The sequence below is a fragment of the Scardinius erythrophthalmus genome (genome assembly GCF_964197995.2).
Source record: "Scardinius erythrophthalmus genome assembly, chromosome: 2".
Taxonomy (NCBI): Eukaryota; Metazoa; Chordata; class Actinopteri; order Cypriniformes; family Leuciscidae; genus Scardinius; species Scardinius erythrophthalmus.
Window position 1 is genome coordinate 6,121,556 of NC_138222.1, and position 20,220 is coordinate 6,141,775.

General features: G+C 37.6%; 1 protein-coding gene across 4 annotated transcripts in view; it reads right to left on the reverse strand.

Moving 5' to 3' along the window:
- The window catches only part of dennd5a (DENN/MADD domain containing 5A), a 65,684-nt gene that overhangs the window by 1,827 nt on the left and 43,637 nt on the right, over positions 1-20,220 (reverse strand). For 2 of the 4 annotated variants that reach the window (XM_081359433.1, XM_081359431.1), the window contains 15 exons: positions 18,648-18,798; positions 15,012-15,105; positions 11,609-11,740; positions 10,445-10,597; positions 10,261-10,348; positions 8,522-8,569; positions 8,355-8,439; positions 5,440-5,568; positions 4,979-5,100; positions 4,323-4,468; positions 2,903-3,021; positions 2,648-2,826; positions 2,448-2,530; positions 2,241-2,364; positions 929-1,097 (listed from right to left, as the gene is read on the reverse strand). In XM_081359433.1, coding sequence (XP_081215559.1) covers positions 929-1,097; positions 2,241-2,364; positions 2,448-2,530; positions 2,648-2,826; positions 2,903-3,021; positions 4,323-4,468; positions 4,979-5,100; positions 5,440-5,568; positions 8,355-8,439; positions 8,522-8,569; positions 10,261-10,348; positions 10,445-10,597; positions 11,609-11,740; positions 15,012-15,105; positions 18,648-18,798 — 1,822 coding nt within the window. The remainder of the gene's footprint in view (positions 1-928; positions 1,098-2,240; positions 2,365-2,447; positions 2,531-2,647; positions 2,827-2,902; positions 3,022-4,322; positions 4,469-4,978; positions 5,101-5,439; positions 5,569-8,354; positions 8,440-8,521; positions 8,570-10,260; positions 10,349-10,444; positions 10,598-11,608; positions 11,741-15,011; positions 15,106-18,647; positions 18,799-20,220) is intronic. The other 2 variants (XM_081359434.1, XM_081359432.1) reach the window with 1 other exon arrangement.

The following is a 20,220-nucleotide window of genomic DNA, read 5'->3' on the forward strand; positions in this document are numbered from 1 at the left end:
ATGTTTTTTTTTTTTTCAAAACGCTTTTTCTTGTGTGTTTTGGTCAACGTGAAACGTTGCCTCACTCTGAACTACCGTACAATCTCTCGCTGTCGCGCCGGTATTCAAGTTTCTGCTTTTTGCGCACCGACAATCCACGCATTCTGAACAAGTGATCTTCTGCAATGCCCAGATGTTAGTCCCGTCCGAATCCGTACATGAAATCACAGACGTAGGTTGATAAGAATTGTAACTCAAACGTCGTTTGGAAAACTAGTCCCGTCCGAATAGGGCTTAAGAGATGTTTTCTGAGTGCACACATAAAGCCACTGCTCATACAGCGTGTGAGAACTGAAACGAGTTATTTTTGGGCTTGAACGGTCAAATACACACAATGTGTCAAAATGGCTGTCATCAACAGCTGAGAAAGAAAACATGTATCAGTATATTAGATTCGTGCATTTGGTCTTAAAGTGACAGCAGCCTAATAAACCTGCTGACGTCTGTGTCATTAATGTTACTCAAACAATCTCTCACTGCTCTTGACTCAATCACTTTTGTAACTTGGAATAAATGAATATTTAATTTACACAATGAAGAGTATGCAGTGTTTTTTGTATATTTGACTACCTAATACAATTAATGTAGTATTTCTTATTTCTCGTGTTTGACGTTTTCAGGTAGGTCTATTGTGTTTTTTGTTGTAGTTTATTGTCCTATTGCTGGTAATTAGACAGGAACTAAAACAAAGCGTTTCAGGCAGAGGGTGAAAAAGGTGCTGCAGAAATGTATATAATGGAAAAATTAGTGTTTCTTTTTCTTTAAATCATGTAAATAATTTGTAGCAGATGCCACACGTAGTTATGAACTGGTAAAGGAGCATAATATGGGCACTTTAAAATTCAGAAATACTCAAACAGTCAAAAATTCAACGTAAATCATGACCAACCTGGCCCCGAGACACACGAGCATCTGAAACTTCCCGTCTTTGCCGATGTTTCTGGGTGTGCTGTTGATGGCGCGCATGAAATGGCAGAAATGACGGACTCTCATCAGCCAGTTCTCGTCCTGGGTCATCTGACTCTGTTCCGCGCTCTCAAAGTAAACCTGTGATTTTTCTGTGAATATAAACAGGAGGATTTAGGACCATTTGCAAGATTTGAGTTATCATTTATGTTCCCAAACAAACTCCTAGTCTCAGCTTCAAACTACAGACCGCCCACAGTTCTTGCACTAACCGTCTGACACACTTCCTCAGTGTTAATATTTAATCTGACTGGCTTTCTAAGTAACCTTTTGTTAGCTTTTATTATACAAATGAGCTTCTTCCAGGCTAGTGTGGTATATACACTACCGTTCAAAAGTTTGGGGTCTGTGAGATTCGTAAGATTTACAGTAAAAACTGTAATATTGTGAAATATTATTACAATTTAAAATATCTGTTTTCCAGTTAAAGTGCAATTTATTCCTCTGATGGCAAAGTTGAATTTTCAGCGTCATTACTCCAGTCTGCAGTGTCACATGATCCTTCAGAAATCATTCTAATATGCTGATTTCTAATATTCTAATTTATGCTTAAGATACATTTCTTATTATTATCATCAATGTTGAAAACAGTTTTGCTGCGTAACATTTTTTGTGAAAACCATGATACATTTGTTTTTAGGATAAGTTCACAAGAACAGCATTTATTTGAAAGTATATATATTTTTTTTTGTAATATTATTAATGTCTGTAACTGTCAGATTTAATCAATTTGATGCATTTTTGCCAAATAGAAGTATTCTTGAAAAAAAACAAAACACGTTTGACAGTAGTGAATAAAATGGCGCATAAACAAAACAAACTGTGATTGATCTCTTTGCATGTCAGTCGAGCTACTCTTCCTGTCTAAGTGGATGGCTCTTGACCAAAATAGGCAGTATAAATATACAGTATGAATAACACCTAATCATGTCTGATAAGACCAAAAACTCCTAACACCAAGTATGAGAAATTAATAATAATAATATAATAATAATAACAATTTTTATATAGCGCCTTTAAAGCAGCTTCTCAAGGCGCTTTACATAATAGAAAAAACAATTTTAAAATACAACAAAATAAAAAGTCAAGTAAAAGCTAACCTAAAAAAAATGCGTTTTTAAATGAGATTTGAAATTACTTAGAGACTGTGCATCTCTGATATTTGGAGGGATAATAATATATTAATAATAATAATAATAAAAAAATATTTTATGGAATGTAACAGTATTTGTTACCTAGAAAGTCCCAAATGAAGACGTTCTTGAAAAGGCGCGGTGACTTGAATCCGTGCTGGAACACCTGCTCTAAAGCCCAAACTAAACCATACTCTCCACACAAAAGCAACGTGAGGCTTCCTCTCTACAAGATAAGGAAGAATAAAGATCATCAATATGTGCTGATTTCATCCACATTTCTCCTTTCCACTGTTTGTTTGTCTTTACCTCTTTTTCTGGCTTATGGAAGTGTTTGACGATCCCATTAATCGCCTCTCCCACTCCTTCCTGGATCTGGCCTGTGTTTAACTCTAGAGGACACACAATGGGAAATATGCTTGAGAACACAAATATCCTCCAGCAATAAGTGCAGTTATAAAATCTATAAGATGTGACTTTTGACTTTTATGAGATTTCAAAGTACACACTTGGTTTGCTGTTTGGCGAAATGGTGACAAATCTTCGCATCATCCCGGGGGATTGCTGCATTGGAGGAGTCCGACACATTCTTTCTTCGTTCTCCGTGTTAGTCACCAATTCGCCCACCAGTATCCTCTCCAAGCTGCCATCGTCCACTCCTTTACCCAGCCAACGGCCGCACGGAAACCTACACAACAGACAGTCAGATGAGGGACTAATAATGAATAATGTGATTATGGTGCTACTAAAATCTAGGCACTCACTTGTAAGTGTGCCCTGTGATCCCATTGCGGACCATAACGCACTCCACTAGCCACTTAGCATACAGCCCTGAGTTATCATGGCCCATCTGTATGGTGGTCAGCTTCCCCAGGTTCTGGCACTGTGCGAAGTACAAACAGAATTATACAACAAACCTCGACCAAACAGATTACCAAAACAGGCAGTCACCTTAGGGTTTTCAATAGTCAATATGCAGCATGGTGCCAAAAAATACAGCAAAATATATAGTGAAACTTTACTTTATGTATTATTTTTTTATTCTTATTTTTCTTAATCTTACTTATAAATGTTCTTTCTATTATCTTGTGTATGTATGTATGTATGTATGCAAGTATGTATGTATGTATGTATGTATGCAAGTATGTATGTTTGTACAGTATGTATGTTTGTATGTATGCATGTATTTATGTATGCAAGTATATATGTTTGTATGTATGTATGTATGTATGTATGCATGTATGTATGTATGCAAGTATGTATGTATGTAAGTATGTATGTATGTATGTATGCATGTATGTATGTATGCAAGTATGTATGTGTGTATGTATGAATGCAAGTATGTATGCATGTATGTATGTATGTATGCAAGTATGTATGTATGTTTGTATGTATGCATGTATGTATGTATGTTTGTATGTATGTATGCATGTATGTATGTATGCAAGTATGTATGTATGTATGTATGTATGTATGCATGTATGTATGCAAGTATGTATGTATGTATGTATGCAAGTATGTATGTTTGTACAGTATGTATGTTTGTATGTATGCATGTATTTATGTATGCAAGTATATATGTTTGTATGTATGTATGTATGCAAGTATGTATGTATGTATGTATGTATGCATGTATGTATGTATGCAAGTATGTATGTGTGTATGTATGTATGAATGCAAGTATGTATGCATGTTTGTATGTATGCATGTATGTATGTATGTTTGTATGTATGCATGTATGTATGTATGCAAGTATGTATGTATGTATGTATGCAAGTATGTATGTTTGTACAGTATGTATGTTTGTATGTATGTATGTATGTATGTATGTATGTATGTATGTATGTATGTATGTATGTATGCATGTATTTATGTATGCAAGTATGTATGTTTGTTTGTATGTATGTATGTATGTATGCAAGTATGTATGTAAGTATGTATGTATGTATGTATGTATGTATGTATGTATGTATGTATGCAAGTATGTATGTGTGTATGTATGTGTGTATGTGTGAATGCATGTATGTATGTATGTACGTATGTATGCATGTATGTATGTATGTATGTACCCAGAGCTCCTGAAAACCACAACAAATTTCTTGTGTGTTTGCGCACACTTGGCGAATAAAGCTCATTCTGATTCTGAAACGGGGGGTAATGTGCAAAAGAACGTAGGTGTGTCACCTCAAATGTAATCTCCAGAGTGTTTTTGGGGACCTGCAGGACGCCAGTCTCAGCTAGTTCCCCTGAGACGCACACCCAGGGGTTAGCCGTAAACATGGAGCCACCTAGTTTCTTACTGGGAATGATGACCACATGGTATGGTATCACTGTGAACAACAAGAAGGACGAGGTCAAGAAAAGTTTATATGATTCAAGAGTTAATATAATAAATATACATGGTTTAATTTGGCTAGTGATGCAACATTAAGCAACACCATGAATATTACAGTGATTTAATGCACATTCATTTGACATTTGTTAATTGCAAATGTGAGTGTTAAGACAAGAAAATGCCTCAGAAATGTCAATTATTTCTATTATTATGAAATGTATAATTATAATAATATATATGTTTGTATTAATTCATATGTAAGATATGCTGCTGCATAAATAGACATTCATAAATCCCATATCAGATCTAGGCAGTTTGAGGCAGGTTTCAGGGTTTAAAACCATTAAGCTTTTGCAGTTGAGTGTAACAATTAGGGCTGAGAGTTTACAATATATATATACTGTATATATATTGTAAACTCTATTACTCAGCCCTAATTGTTACTCTCAACTGCAAAAAGCTTAATGATGTACTGTGTCTGCAATTCGAGATTGATGCCTCTTACTAATTGTGGTGAAGACATTGGTAAAGCAGAAGTAGTCCACAGCGTTGAAAGAGAGGAGATGGTAGAGGAACTGCTCCTTTTCATCATCACAGCGCAAGAAAGCATATCGCTTATAGAGTTTCCTTCAAATAAATACAACCAAACATGGTAAATCATACAGCTTTAAAGGAAACAGAGATGAAAGTTAAGTGCATGTTTAAAGAACTTGAAGAAAACGAGTTCAAATGCATTTCAGGTCAGAAGAGGACACCGCAAAGAATGTGGATGAGCCACTTCAGTTCAAGGCCCATTAATAATAAAAATAAAAATAAAAAAAACACTTCATTTTTAATGGAGCCTTATTCTTTGCTGTGCTACATCTCTTACATTTGAACTGTCTGATATCTAAGTGTTCGTCTACAGTACATCTGATTTATGATAGCGCCTTCTACGCCACTAAAGAACTCGTCGATAGATCTTACTTGGTGAGCTCATGGTCAGACAGCAGTTGTTTCAGGTGCCGGGACAGCAGTTTCTTCTCCATGGAGAGACGCACCCATGCCCTGGCCTTCCCAACATCTGTCTTGATCTCACTGATGTTCTGGATGTGCCTGAAACATGACAGATAACAGATATCACATACTGATAACAGTGCTTTCAATTCCAATTTCCACTAGAATTAAGTAAATGAGTTACAGTCCTAACAAGATGTGATGCCACATGCTATAAAATGTATGTTAGCTAAGTTAATGACTAATGATCTTTGCAATGGAAGTGAATCAATCAAAAACTAACTTTAGCTGGACAATAACTTTATTCTAGAGCTGCTGTAAAGTCAAAACAATCTCTGTTACCGTATTTTCCGTACTATAAGTCGCATCAGTCAAAAAATAGGTCATGAAGAGGAAAAAAACATATATAAGTCGCATTTATTTCGAAATTTATTTCACACAAAAAAACCCTCACAATGTTACGGATGGGACAGTTCTCCGTTACGGACGCGAGCACTCTGAAAGCGGCACTAAAAGACTGCTTTAAAACTTTCACAGAGACCTCAAACAGAAAGCACAAAGCCTGTCTTTAAATTTAATTTCATTTTGTATTAATTGTATCTTAATTTTAATCAATGTTTCATCAACCAATTGCCTGGATTTAAGAAGTACATATAGTAGAAAATAGATAATCACGACACGAAGGCGCGTGAACTGGAGCGCATCTCATAAATGAACCGAAACTCAGCGTATAAGGTAGCCTACTTGCCTCACAGACCTGAGACTGAGCTTTCTATATATAGAAAGCTTGAAATGTCTACTTTTAAACAAAACAATTCAAAACGTTCTCTGCTTATGTAATCCGTATGAAATGTGCATTTCTCTCTGGCGCGTTCACTAATGCGAAGATCGCGAGTCAGCATCGTCAACTTCATCTTTGCAGCCGACACTGACACAGAAAGCACTTGTTTATTAGTAAACAATTAAAATGTCTCCTTGCTATATTTTACATATTCATAATCATTACTTTTGCCAGTCCTATGTGACAGCTTTTAGGTGCTTTATTGGCAACGCCACTCTTACATGTTACATGAACGCGTCACCACCGCATAAGCACCGAAAACATGGAGATTTGTTTTCTTTTTGGGGGAATTTTGTTTGTGTTCAGGCTTTCTCAGTTGTCTTTAGGTTAATGTTTCAGTTAACTGTTTTCAGTCAATTTTTTCAGGGGTAGACTACAGGAGCAGCATAGAGTAGGCTACTCTCACGGCTGTAGACGGTAATGTTTTCTCTTGGTTCATGTCAGTCAGTATGAATTAATTTTGATATATAAGTCGCACCTGACTATAAGTCGCAGGACCAGCCAAACGATGAAAAAAACTGTGACTTATAGTCCGGAAAATACAGTACTTTAATTTCCTATTATCAATGTAAAGCTGCTTTGAAACAATCTACATTGTTAAAAGCGCTATATAAATAAAGGTGACTTGACTTTACTTTACTAGTACTCATACTCAGAGTGAAAGGATATTTTATTTTTCGAATTACAATTGAAATTATTGGATTTTGACCACAAAATAAAAATAAAAATCACCAAACAACGGTAAATGTGACCGCACAAGTGATGGCTATATAAGAATCAAAAGAGCTCTTGCCGAGAAACGTCCGTGCACAGGTTCACAGCACTGAACCCAATGCATTCTTGCATTCACCAGCGTTTCAGGACAGAAAATGGGGGCAGGAGAAATGTCTCAGACTCCCTAGAGCATCAGCCAGCCGCTATCATGCATGCCACGTCCAGACACATTCTCTTCCACTCCACCTCTAGGAGTCAACACTGTCTGACCTTCCATTACATAAATGCATTATAGCGTTCAGTGCTGCCCTCCAGACTCGACAAACCTCACAATTACAGTCTGCTGAAGCCAGATTTTCAAGTAGACCTGCAGCCATAATATTAATGCACTAAACAATGTCATTGCCTTGCTATATTATGCTGACATCAGGAAAAAAAGGTACCACAAAGGTAATACTTTTATGATAAATACTGTGTTGTTAACACCAATTAACCATTTCTGTTGAATGCATCGTCAATAGGAGATGCTGACATGGCTAAAGAGAGGGATGTTATGCCGAGGCTTTCATGCACTGGCACAGTTCGGCTCAGCGGGGGGTCTGGTGTTAATTAGGCTGGAAATAATGTGGCGACATGAAACGTCTCAGTGCTTTCTTCACGCGATGTGAGGAAACCCCCTTACCATCTAAGACCATACACTCTCTGCATTGCAGCAGCATACCTGTATTTTCATAAAAACGATATAAAAATTCAGTTTCAGTTCATAAATTGATTTAAATGTTAAACTGTAAAAAATAAAAGAAATAAAAAATACATGTGATAATTTTTTGACCTTGGGTTTCAGGGTGTAGTTACATATTGTCTGGCTATCAATTTGATTCTTGTAAGGAATATTGTTTTTTTGGAATTACAAATTTTTTTTTTAAACAAAACAGGTTTATTCCGATGTACTGACACGCAAATGATCACTTTAAATGACTGATGTAGTAATGTGAGTTCATTTGATGGTCATCCCGTTCCTTTATTTATTGCATTGTTGCAGTGACTCGGGACACTATATTATACTTTCTTTTGTTTTTATTTAACATGCCCGTATATTATGCTCTTTTACAAGTTCATAATTGTATTTTTGGGGTCTGCTAAAATATATTTACATGATTTGATGTTCAAAATCATTATTTTTTACATACTGCACATTGCTGTATATGTCAAACCAAAAACCACTCATAACTTATAGCCAGAACCAAGAACTAAGAGTACATGCAAAGATCTCCGTCTTCTCTGTGTAGTGCGATTGCTTTGCTCTATCCTATAATGGTTTAATTCTCACCTCATGTCCTGGATCAAGGAGACTTTGAGAGGCGGCATTGCGCAGCTAGCATCCGATTTCCGTCTCTCTGTGTCATGAATGATACCTGAGACACAAAACAGGGAAAATATGCTGAAAAATCAAACATAACAATGAAAAAATGAACATTTTCAATGAAAGCCAACTACCTAAGCACTGCACTGGCTTTCTGTTCCAAACCCTAGCGAGCTGCCGACCTGGAAAGCATTTCGGCATCATAGTAAACATTTCCGATGTGGAGGTTGTTCCACCAGCAAAAACATATATCTAGGCAGCAATGCATATATCCCAGAATGCACTGCACAAAATTCAGTGAACGTAAAATAAAAACACATATTGTAGTCAATAATAAAAATGTACTTGTGTTTGTGTGTTTTATGCTTTATAAAATGCAGTGTTATTTTATTATTATGTATATACTATTATAGTATTTATTAATGTTTTTAATTAGCTTTTATTTGTACATTTTTCAGTGTTCATTTTTAAATTTAGTGTAACACCGTGTCCTTAGACCGTTCAAACTCAATATGAACAAAACGAATGTAATCTATGTCAAAGATTGTTTCAGTATGTATTTTTAATAAAGATAAAATGGTGTAATATTTACAAATTTGATTATCTACTTGCGAGTGCAGTGCGCTTGCAGAGAGACTCCGCCCACACGCTGTTTCTTATTGGCTGTGATTTTTGATTGATTTGGTTGCGAGTGCAGTCCGCTTGCAAAGAGACTCCGCCCACACACGCTTCTGATTGGCTGAGATTTGTTTTTATTTCATCACATCTCGAAGTCATGTCGCGTCTGGTGGAGTGGACAGACAAATTGCTTTTCGCTGGAATCACATTGCGTCTGGTTAAGACACGGTGTAAGTGTAATTCTTATACGTTTCTTTTTTTTAATAATTCTACTTAGTTTTAGTCATTTTAGTCCTCCAAGTCATCATTTCTAATATTTATATTTTATTTCAACTGTTTCAATTAACAAAAAATAGTTAATAGTTTCAGTTAAGACCTGTTCACACCAAGAATGAACACTTTAAAGATAACAACAACTACATTAGCATCCACGCCAACGCACGATAACGTTTTGTCTGCCGCTTAAGTCAGGTGGATTCTGATTGGCTGTCAATGTTTTTTATTATTCAGCATCTAGAAAAAAAAAACGATTCCAATGATATCATTCCTCTATGCAGTTATCTTGATAGCTGTAGTGTAGACTTTCCTATTCTGACAAAATTAGAATGATTATTAGTTAACAATAACAACACTGACAGAATCGGTGCGTTCACGCCATGTCGTAATTACCGTAATTACAGGATTACGCCTTGTAAAAAATTATTCACGTCCTCGTAGAACTCTTAAATACAACTTGTAAACTGGGAACTTTATGAGCGTTCCGACTTGTTCTCCGACGGTGTACCACCTGACACTGCAGACTCATATTGGCGTTGATAAGTGTTGTTATAAAACGGCACGGGTTGTCATCTCGTAATTACGGTAATCACAATATGGCATGAATGCAGCATAAGTCAAGTTGTTAGCTAAGCAACATAAGCTTAATATAACATCAAAGTTGGAATCACCATGTTAGCCGAGCTTTTGTGCGGTCCACGTGTGTGTGTGTGTGCGAGTGACCAGCATTTCAAGAAGATGCCTTTTAATTTTGCTTGTTTTAATTAAATTGTTTAATAACAGGTTTAAATTGTGTTTGTGTGACTGTATGCAATTGCTTTTGTTGTATTATCGATGCTGGTAAGCACTTCGGTCAACGGCAGTTGTTTTAAATGCGCTATAGAAATAAAATGTGTATTGTATTGTATTGTAGTCAGGTAGAGGTATGGAACAGAGTTAAAATGTGCAAAATTATTGTATCACATTCAAAGTGTTTTACCGGGAGGGCCAAGTCCTGCTGGAGTAGCGTCTCTCTTCTCTTTACTCTCTTGATAATGTAAGAGGTGCGACCACAAGGCGGATTTTCCCTGAAAAACACACAGAGCAGGACCAGGTCAAACAATCCGACTACATTACCACTTTCATAACAGAAGTCGTAGAGTTCGTGTGTGTGTGTGATTTACCTGCTTGACCTGCAGACCGTGGCTCCAGATTCTTTCCAGCAGATCACACAAGCTGGCGATGAGCGTGTTCTCCTCCACGCCAGTGATGCTAACCTCCCCGTGTCCCAGCTCCACCGCTTCCCGTCCCATCTTCTCCACCAGCATGCGCTTCGTCTGAGCCACAGATCAAATGGGGTTAGTTATAGTTTACATCAATACCAGGTTTATTACATCAACATGTAAAGCTGAGTCTATTACCAAACTAGGGCTGCACGATTAATCGCTATGAAACCGCACGCGATTTGGCAAAGGCTACGATTATTTAATGCACAGCTTGTCAGTGCAGCGGCTGATCATTAGTAAATGCTGCTCCATCTGAACACCAGAGGGCGTCTCACACACACACACACACACACACGCTAAATATGCCCCGCTGCAGAAGTACGATAACACACATCATTCCAGGAAATCCCTATCGCTGTAGCCGAATAAACATTAGATTGAAACGCTCTGATTGATTAAACATGACTAATAAACACACGACTGCCTTATTCTGTACAGGTGAAACTCGAAAAATTAGAATATCGTGCAAAAGTTCATGTATTTCAGTAATTGAAATTAAAAGGTGAATTGACTAATATATTTAGTATATATAACTATATACATATGCATGATTATATTTTTCAGAGGGCCAACATTTCTGTATTTAAAATCCTTTTTTTATTGATTTGATGTAATATTCAAATTTTCTGAGATTTTGGGGTTTTCATAAGCTGTAAGCCATAATCATCAAAATGATAACTTTTGCACGATATTCAAATTTTTCGAATTTCACCTGTGTAAGAAGCCACATCATCTCACAGAAGGATGCTCAACTGTCGTTATGGAGTGAGTTTGTTATTAAATGTTGTCTTTTGTTGGATAAGAGGTTCATAAATGTTTGGAAAGATGTTTGACTCGTGTTGCTTTTTCAAATGCACGTTATAAGTGACTCAAACTCACAGTGTTTTCAGATGGAGCAGCGTTTACAGAGCCGTACATCAATGACAAGCTGCGCATTAAAAATAATCGCAGCCTTTGCGATTTCATAATCGCAATAAGCCAAATCTGTTTAAGTGCGATTTCATGTAAATTGCGATTAATTGTGCAGCTCTATACCAAACCTAGAGGAAGATCAAAACACACCTTATTTCTGCACTCCTTTAACAGTCCCTCTACAAACTTCCAGTTGGTCTGTGCAATGACTGAAGGCGACAGGTTGGAGAGTTTGGGCTGGCGGAGAGTGGTGCCAAGGTTCCTGGCCTCCTGGATGTATTTCTGCAATGGCATTGACACAAAGTCACATGATGCCCAACTAAAGACTTCCATGCAGTTTGTGGCTTTTGAGCTACTTCAAATTTAGAGTTAAACAGCTAAATACCCCAGAGTCCACTGGGCTTAACCAAGTGTGCTGCACACATCCTGAAAAGTGGAGACAAAACATTTTGATCGCCCCCTGGTGGCTGGTCACAGTATAGGTCATAAACCCCACCCTCTCCATGTAATCAAATGGGACGCAAGTCAAAATTTAAATATCCAACACTTTTTTCCAAAGACGGTTTCTGTCATTTTAAGTTGTTCTTATCATCCTGACTCATGTTAATGCGTTCATTTTCCTTATAAGTTTGGTTTTAGTTAGTTATTTGATGCTATAAAAAGAGGCATAACATCATGATTGATTGACAGCTACTCTGGCTCCAAATTATGTCATCGGCGCACAATGTCAGCAGCCATTTCTGGGAAATATTGGCCTTACTTTTTTAGAGTGGAAGGAAGTGGAGACACATCATACAATTTTTTTTTTTTTTTTACAGACGATGGGCAAAGGCAATGGTGGATTACAATATACAGAACACCTATAACTAAGCATTTAAATCTGAACTTGGTATTGTCGTGGTATTTAAATAACAGCTTTCTGATTCTCATGAAGAAATTTCCGGGCTATATTTCACCCCTAAATCAAATTATAAAAATAAATAAATAAAAGAATTGAATAAATCAAACAAATAATACAAAAATAAATATAACATTTTAGGACCATCCTTTTCTTTCTTTTTTAATTGTGTAATTTTTTTCATGACAATTAAAGGAGCTGTATGTAGTTTTCAGCGGCCTCTAGCGGTGATGTTTCAGATTGCAACCAATAAGTTTACAAGCGCGTGCTCGAATTTATGAGCGAGCAGCACTGTGGGTACCGGCCAGACTGAGACGCAACACACAAAGCATCCCAGAACATGCTGGAAACTCAGGTAAACTCCCACTGCAACGTTACAATAATAGGCTACTTTTATCAGCTTGACGTTGAACAAATGCTCCATGCTCGTAACGTTACCATGATAAGTATGGAACCCTATCAACCGTGCCGAATTTTGCCACTGCAAGCACTACTTCACATTTTCTTCAGGAAATGTACATTCTAGGTTTGTAGATAAGGTTTCTCCATGATTCAAATGCCCTGCCGATGTTGATCCGTGTTTTTTACCCGAAGACCGAAGTTCATCTGATTCACGTCTGGCCTTACGAGCTTCAGCAGAAAAAACTTTTTGTTTTTGTTTTTTATCAAGATGTGGAGTTTGTGTTGGAGTCTGTGTTTTGCTGGGCGCAGGTCGTTTCTTAGTGTTATCAGACATGTCATAAGTTGCATAAGTCATAAGTCCATATCATAAGTTGCAGTGTCGTCGCTGTTGAGTGCAAAGTCAGTAGGCTAGACGAGTCGAGAGGCTCGGGAGCGCGCATGCAGGTGACGTCACTGGCGGTAAATCCGACCCGGGACCTTCACATAAAAATAAGAATACTTGCTTTCAGAGGTAAAAGCAAAACCCGCAAAGTGGATAATTTTAATGTGAGATTACAACCCCTTCACACACAGGCAATAAAAAAAGGATTCGTTTTGGTAAAAAAGCTACATACAGCACCTTTAAGGGAATACTCTTCTTCTGTGGGGCACAAAAAGAGAAAATTAGAAGAATATTTGATACAATTACAATAAATGGCGACTGGCACCATTGAGTCCACAAAGGATGCAAAAGAACACAATAAAAAGTCCTAAAATGTGTACCATAACTCAAGTATACATCAATGCAACTGTGTATTATTCAAAATGTTTTCTTTTTGCATTCCAAAATCTCATTTGCAGTACAGTAATGAGAATCATGTTTATTTTACATTACAGTCGGCTACTGATAACAGGGGAAGAGGGTTTTAATGCATTTAACTGTCATGAAAAAAAATTTGATGGTCTTATTAATAGTCTTCATTTTCTATGAAAATTATTATTTCTAATTTTTTGTGTTTGATTTGGGGGCAACATACGACCCGGACATTTTTTCCCTGCAGTAAATTGTAAATGACTTGCCCATCTGGGCTGATTTGGGAGAGATTTCATGTGGAATTTAGCAAAGTGTGACAAAAGCAGGAAGCTACAGAGGCTGATGGGGAAGTGGGCTCAGGCTTTCAAGACGGGGAGGTCACGGAGGAATGTCAAAGTGGGCACAGATTGGGATCCACAGCCTGATGGCTCATCTATCACATACCACATCCACCTTGACGGACTTTAGACAGGGCCTGAAGGACTGCGAGAACCAGTAGTAGTCCAGAGCCAGCTGAAGCTGAAGCTCAGAAAACAGACACTCCACATGCTGAGAGTGTGTGTGTGTGTGTATGTGTGCGTGTATGTGCGTGCATATGTGTGTGTGTGTGTGTTTGTGTTTGTGCGTGTGTGTGTTTGTGTGTGTGTGTGTGTGTGTGTGTGTGCATGTTTGAGTATGTGTGTGTGTGTGTGTGTGTGTGTGTGCGTGCATGTTTGAGTGTGTATGTGTGTATGTGTGTGTGTGTATGTGTGTGTATGTGGGTGTGTATGTGTGCGTGCGTATATGCATATTTGTGTATGTGTATGTAGTGCACGCATATGTGTGTGTGTGTGTGTGTGTGTGTGTGTGTGTGTGTGTGTGTGTGTGTGTGTGTGTGTGTGTGTGTGGGAAAGACAGGAGAGAGACGGACAAGTGTGATAAAAGAGGGGTGAAGAAAAGAGATCCAGGAAGAGAAAGTTAACGAAAAAACAAACAAACAAAAAAACACATTAATCATGCTATTAAAGGAACTATAAGATAAGGACAATGGACAATAAAATAGCAGAACACATAAAGAAAAATAAAAAATGGGAGAAAAACATTCAAAAACTAACTAGTAAAACATGCACAAAACTAACAAACATGTACACTACAAGTTCAAAATGTAGACACAGATACTCATTCTTTACTAATATTATAAAAATAAATAAAAATAAAAATAAATAATAATAAACAATGAAATAACAAAAATAGAATTATGGGAATTATGTAGTGATCAAAAATATCGTACTGTATAAAATCATTAATATTGTACACCAAAAATGTAGCACTTAAAGACTTCAGATGTGTGCTGAATATTTCATTATTTGCTTCATCCAATCCATATATACAAAAATATTTTTACATACGTAAAATATACGTATATTTAAACACTCACTCACTCACTCGCTCACTCTCTCACTCACACACACACTCCTTACCTCTCTCTGGTCATTGTCGAGATAGAGATGTTCAGTGTGCTGTTTCTGTCTGTCCCTCCTCCTCCACTGTGCTGGTGCACTGCGCTTCGCCCATCTAACACACAACAACAACACCGTTACATTAAAACAAAAAAACTCAGACAACTGGCCTCCACAGTTTGCACTTGGCTTATGAGAAAGAGTCTCAATGCTTGATTTACCAAAGCAAGACACCTTGTTGGAGCAGCGTCCTTGCTGGTCTTAAAGCAAACTTAATATCAACTACAGCTGGGGAAATATAGCGAAAAACAGTATTTTTTGCCTTTCCTCAGTTATTTAATATTTGTCTAAATATTCTGGCTCTGAATGGCTTTCGAGTGGCTACAAATCATCATTTCAACAAATCAGTCATTGTTGTCCAGCGGATTTAAAGTGCCCGTAGAAGTGAATTGCCATGACTTCTACCAATGGGGGGGTCTAGCATCATCCAGTCCAGTGATTCCTCTTTGAAATTGTTATATTTTCCTCATGTTTTGTACGGCATAAACACAGCCGCACATTTACATTGCTGTTGAAAACTGGTTTGCTCCCCCTGCTGCCATTTCCAGTTACTGGTTAAATATATGTCACCACAAGGGGGCGCCAATATTACAATATTATAATTCAATAGAAATAAGCCAATATATACACAAAATACAAAAGTAAATACAAATTAATGAATATGTATCATAATTATCTTATAAATAACAAAAAAAAAAATGAAACATTCAAGTGGCCATAACAGTGCCCCTATCAAGCTATTTTAAACTTTCCTAATTTTAGTCTCCTACAATAAGTTTACATGCATCAAAGGTAAAAAAATAATAAATAAAAACTTTTATTTTCTTATAACATCCATTGCAGCATCACATCTTTTCTCAGTGTCTGAAATGGTTCGATTAACCGCTCCTTTCCGAGAGCTTCCTCAGCTCTGATTGGTCAGACGGCCCAGTCTGCTGTGATTGGTCGACTGCTTACAGAACGGGTCAGAAACTAAACACTAATTACCATATCTGAATTTCAGCTCCAGATCTTCCTAAGCACTTGTAAAGACAGTGATACGAACAGTAACAATGGCATTCTGATACGGTTTAACCATATCAGTTTCAGAAATGAGGATGAACGAAAGTCTTACGTGATTGGAACGACATGAAGGTGAGTAAATGAAATAACCCTTTAAAGCATATAAAATGCCAAACAGCCATCAACATCTTTAGTGATCTAAAAGCTGAATGAGGGTTTTGAATCAATTCCCTCAAACTGACAGTTCAGAAGCACTGACTCTCTTGAATGAATCTATCCCGCTTTACTAGCAAACAATCATTTTGTAGGGGAAGTCATTTCTCATTTCAGGACCAACAAGTGATGCTGATCCACATTGTGCCGAAGCCTTGTGTGTAGTGCTGGGCGTCATACCACAATACCGGTGTATGTCGCTTGAACAACGTTGGGAACGCGGCGCGACACTATTTGAGGGTCTTTTCACTGATGCACAACTGTTACTAAGCGTGACGGTGAAGTTGGATAGGTTAAACCAGGGTTCCTCAAACTCGGTCCTGGAGGGCCGCTGTCCTGCACAGTTTAGCTCCAACCCTGATCAAACACACCTGAGCAAGCTAATCAATGTCTTCAGGATCACTAGAAACTCACAGCTAGGTGTGTTTGATCAGGGTTGGAGCTAAACTGCGTAGGACAGCGGCCCTCCAGGACCGAGTTTGAGGAACCCTGGGTTAAACTATAATTGATACTAGCTGTCAAATTATATTACAGTGTTTCCCATACATCGGTTCACAATATCAACACAACCTTTTGGAAAATCTATTTGTGGTTGGCATTGACATGGTTGAATAAACATGAGCACTGCACATTTCAAAGTCAAAACGTGTCTTTATATGAATGTATCTGAAGTGAACTGACGGTCTTTAGAAAAGTTTTGATGTTGTTTTCAATGAATCTTTCTTTATCTTTCCTGATAAAGCAGCGTTTATGAGCGCGGCGCTGCTTTGTGTTCAGCCGTTACCGTGGAAACCGCTATTTTCTGACGCTCCTAATGCCTGGTTCAGATCACACGATTTTAGCCCAATTTTGGCACGATCCGTTTGACGTGGGGTGTTCGTGGGGATTCGTAAACGACAACGGGCGTCGGGACGCAAGATTCGATCGTTTCATCTCTTATAGTGTGTCATAGTGGACGACAACACACGTCGCGTCTGCGATGCTTCACGACATCACGATAGAAAGACTAGCAATGTTTATTTATTTATTTTTGGTCCTTCACGACGGGTTGCATCAAGAGTGAGTGAGTGAGTGTGTGTGTGTGTGTGTGTGTGTGTGTGTGTGTGTGTGTGTGTGTGTGTGTGTGAGTGAGTGAGTGAGTGAGTGAGTGAGTGAGTGAGTGAGTGAGTGAGTGAGTGAGTGAGTGTGTGTGTGTGTGTGAGTGAGTGAGTGAGTGAGTGAGTGAGTGAGTGAGTGAGTGAGTGTGTGTGTGTGTGTGTGTGTGTGTGTGTGAGTGAGTGAGTGAGTGCACGCGGAAGTGAGTGAGCAAGAGTGAGTGAGAAAAAGAGTGTGTGTGTGTGTGTATGCGCATGTGTGTGTGTGTGTGTGTGTGTGTGTGTGTGTGAGAGAGAGTGAGTGAGTGCGTTTGTGTGAGTGAGTGAGTGTGTGTGTGTGTGTGTGTGTGTGTGTGTGTGTGTGTGTGTGTGTGTGTGTGTGAGAGAGTGCGTTTGATTTATATTACATTGTGGGAACCAAATGTCCTCACAAGGATAGTAAAACCTGAGATCATCTCCATTGTGGGGACCAGCCAGCGGTCCCCATTAGGGAAATGGGTTAATAAACATACTAAATTATATTTTTTTGAAAATGTAAAAATGCAGAAAGTTTTCTGTGATGGGTATAGGGGTAGGGTTAGTGTAAGGAGATAGAATATACAGTTTGTACAGTATAAAAACCATTAAGTCTATGGAGAGTTCCCACAAAGATAGTGAACCAGACATGAGTGAGTGTGTGTGTGTGTGTGTGTGTGTGTGTGTGTGTGTGTGTGTGTGTGTGTGTGTGTGTGTGTGTGTGTGTGTGTGTGTGTGTGTGTGTGTGTGTGTGTGTGTGTGTGTGTATGTGTGTGTGTGTGTGTGTGTGTGTGAGTGAGACGGCACGCGATGACTGCTCGGAAAGCAAGTGTAGTCTGACATGTTTCTTGTCCACGACACGACAAGATTTTAGGAGTCAAAATCGCGTAATCTGACACAGTGACTATCGTAACAGACAAAAAAAATCGCGTAATCTGACACAGTGACTATCGTAACAGACAAAAAAAATCGTGTAATCTGAACCCGGCATAAAGCGGCTCTTTGTAAACAGCCTTGCAAACCTGTATCAATACTAGTGTGGATCTTTTCTACAATATTCACCCCTGTCAGTAAAACAGGGCATTCTAAGTCAATCTACTGCAGTATTTCCTCTCTCAATCAGTGAAAAATGTGGTTAACACTCAGTCATGCTAGAAAAAAAAAATACTGTGAATGCGGTATAATTCTGAAAAATACCATGATATGGATTTTTTGGTCATACCACCCAGCACTACTTGTGTGTGATTAAAAAAAGGCAAAGATTCCTCCTCACTTGTTGCTGGTGGGTCCGGTGGAGAGCACATCAGACTGCAAGCGGGGGAAGAAGCCCGGCTCGTAGCGGCCCTGACCGATCTTCATGTCCAGCAGGTGGGGGTGTAGAGCCGTGTGGTCGATCTTACACAGTCGCATCTCAATGGCCTTTTCTGAAGTGACACACATCACACACACACACACACACACACACATTACTGATGAATCACCAAAGAAATGACGCCTTTAATCACAGACACACAAAACCCACAAGGTGGGAGGAAAGTGAGCTAGTGATGTGGTCCAATGAAAGAGACAGTTCAGCCACTGATGTGAACCCACACGGCACGCTCAAAAATACCTCTTACACAACACTAAATCTATCAGCCATTAGAGATGCTACAGCAACAGCTGAGGACAACTTTACATATAATATTTAAATATATATTGACTTCCATAGTATAGAAAAAAAACCTATGGAAGTCAATGGGGACTAGAAATTCTTCACTTAACCCACATTCTTCAAAACATAGATATATATTATTATCAAGCACCACCAATGAAAAACTAAATCTTCTAAATAAATTAATTGCAATAAAATAACTTTCTAATCAGCTCTATGATGATAATGATGATGATGATAAATGAGAGGTTTTAAAATAGTTTCCCTGTGCAAACATCTTGTAATCAATCATTATTCATGTTAATAATAAATACAATTTCCATTTGGCTCCATTTCCATTTTCATCAGCAGAGCTAATGGAAGACATCTGAAAGCACACATGAGCTTGATCTAAAAATCCTATCCATAATGCATTGCAGGAAGTGGATTCCAGCATGAAGCGAGCTGCCTATGGATTACAGGATAAAACTTACAGGTTTCCATTTTACTGATGCGTCATGAGGAAAACAGATCAACGTTTTTCACGCCATTTTATATCACATATTTATAAAAAATATGAAAATAAGATATAAACTCTGGCTTTTTATCTTGCATTCTGACTTTTTTCTGAGAATTGTGAGATATAAAAGCAGAATTTTGAGAGGAAAAAGTCATAATTCCTGCTTTTTGGATTGAAAGAAAAAAGCTTGAATTGCAAATTTATTTCTTGTATTCAGACTTTTTTCTCAGAATTGTGAGAAATATATGAGATATTATATTATATATTATTATTATATTATTATTATATTATTCCATGGCTGAAACAAGCTTCCATATTAAATACATACATGTAATATGTATAATCAATAAATAATAAAATTCAAAAGTTTGTTTAAAGTATGCAACACAAATGAGCCTACAAACCTTTTCTTCTGTATATTTTGACATACAACCAATATTAATGAATTAATGAATGAATGAATGCATTTTAGTAATAAAATGAAAACAAATATTAATAGATTATCAAAATAAGCTTTGCCAAGTTAAGTTATCAGTTGCTACAAATATGCAAGGATAAAAAGATAGATAATTAATTTTTAGGGACAAGGCTATAATTATAACAATACATATTTTTGAATTATACACAATACATTTTCCTAAATTATGGAAGCTTGTTTTGCACCATAACAAAATAAAAAAGGTAATTGCAACA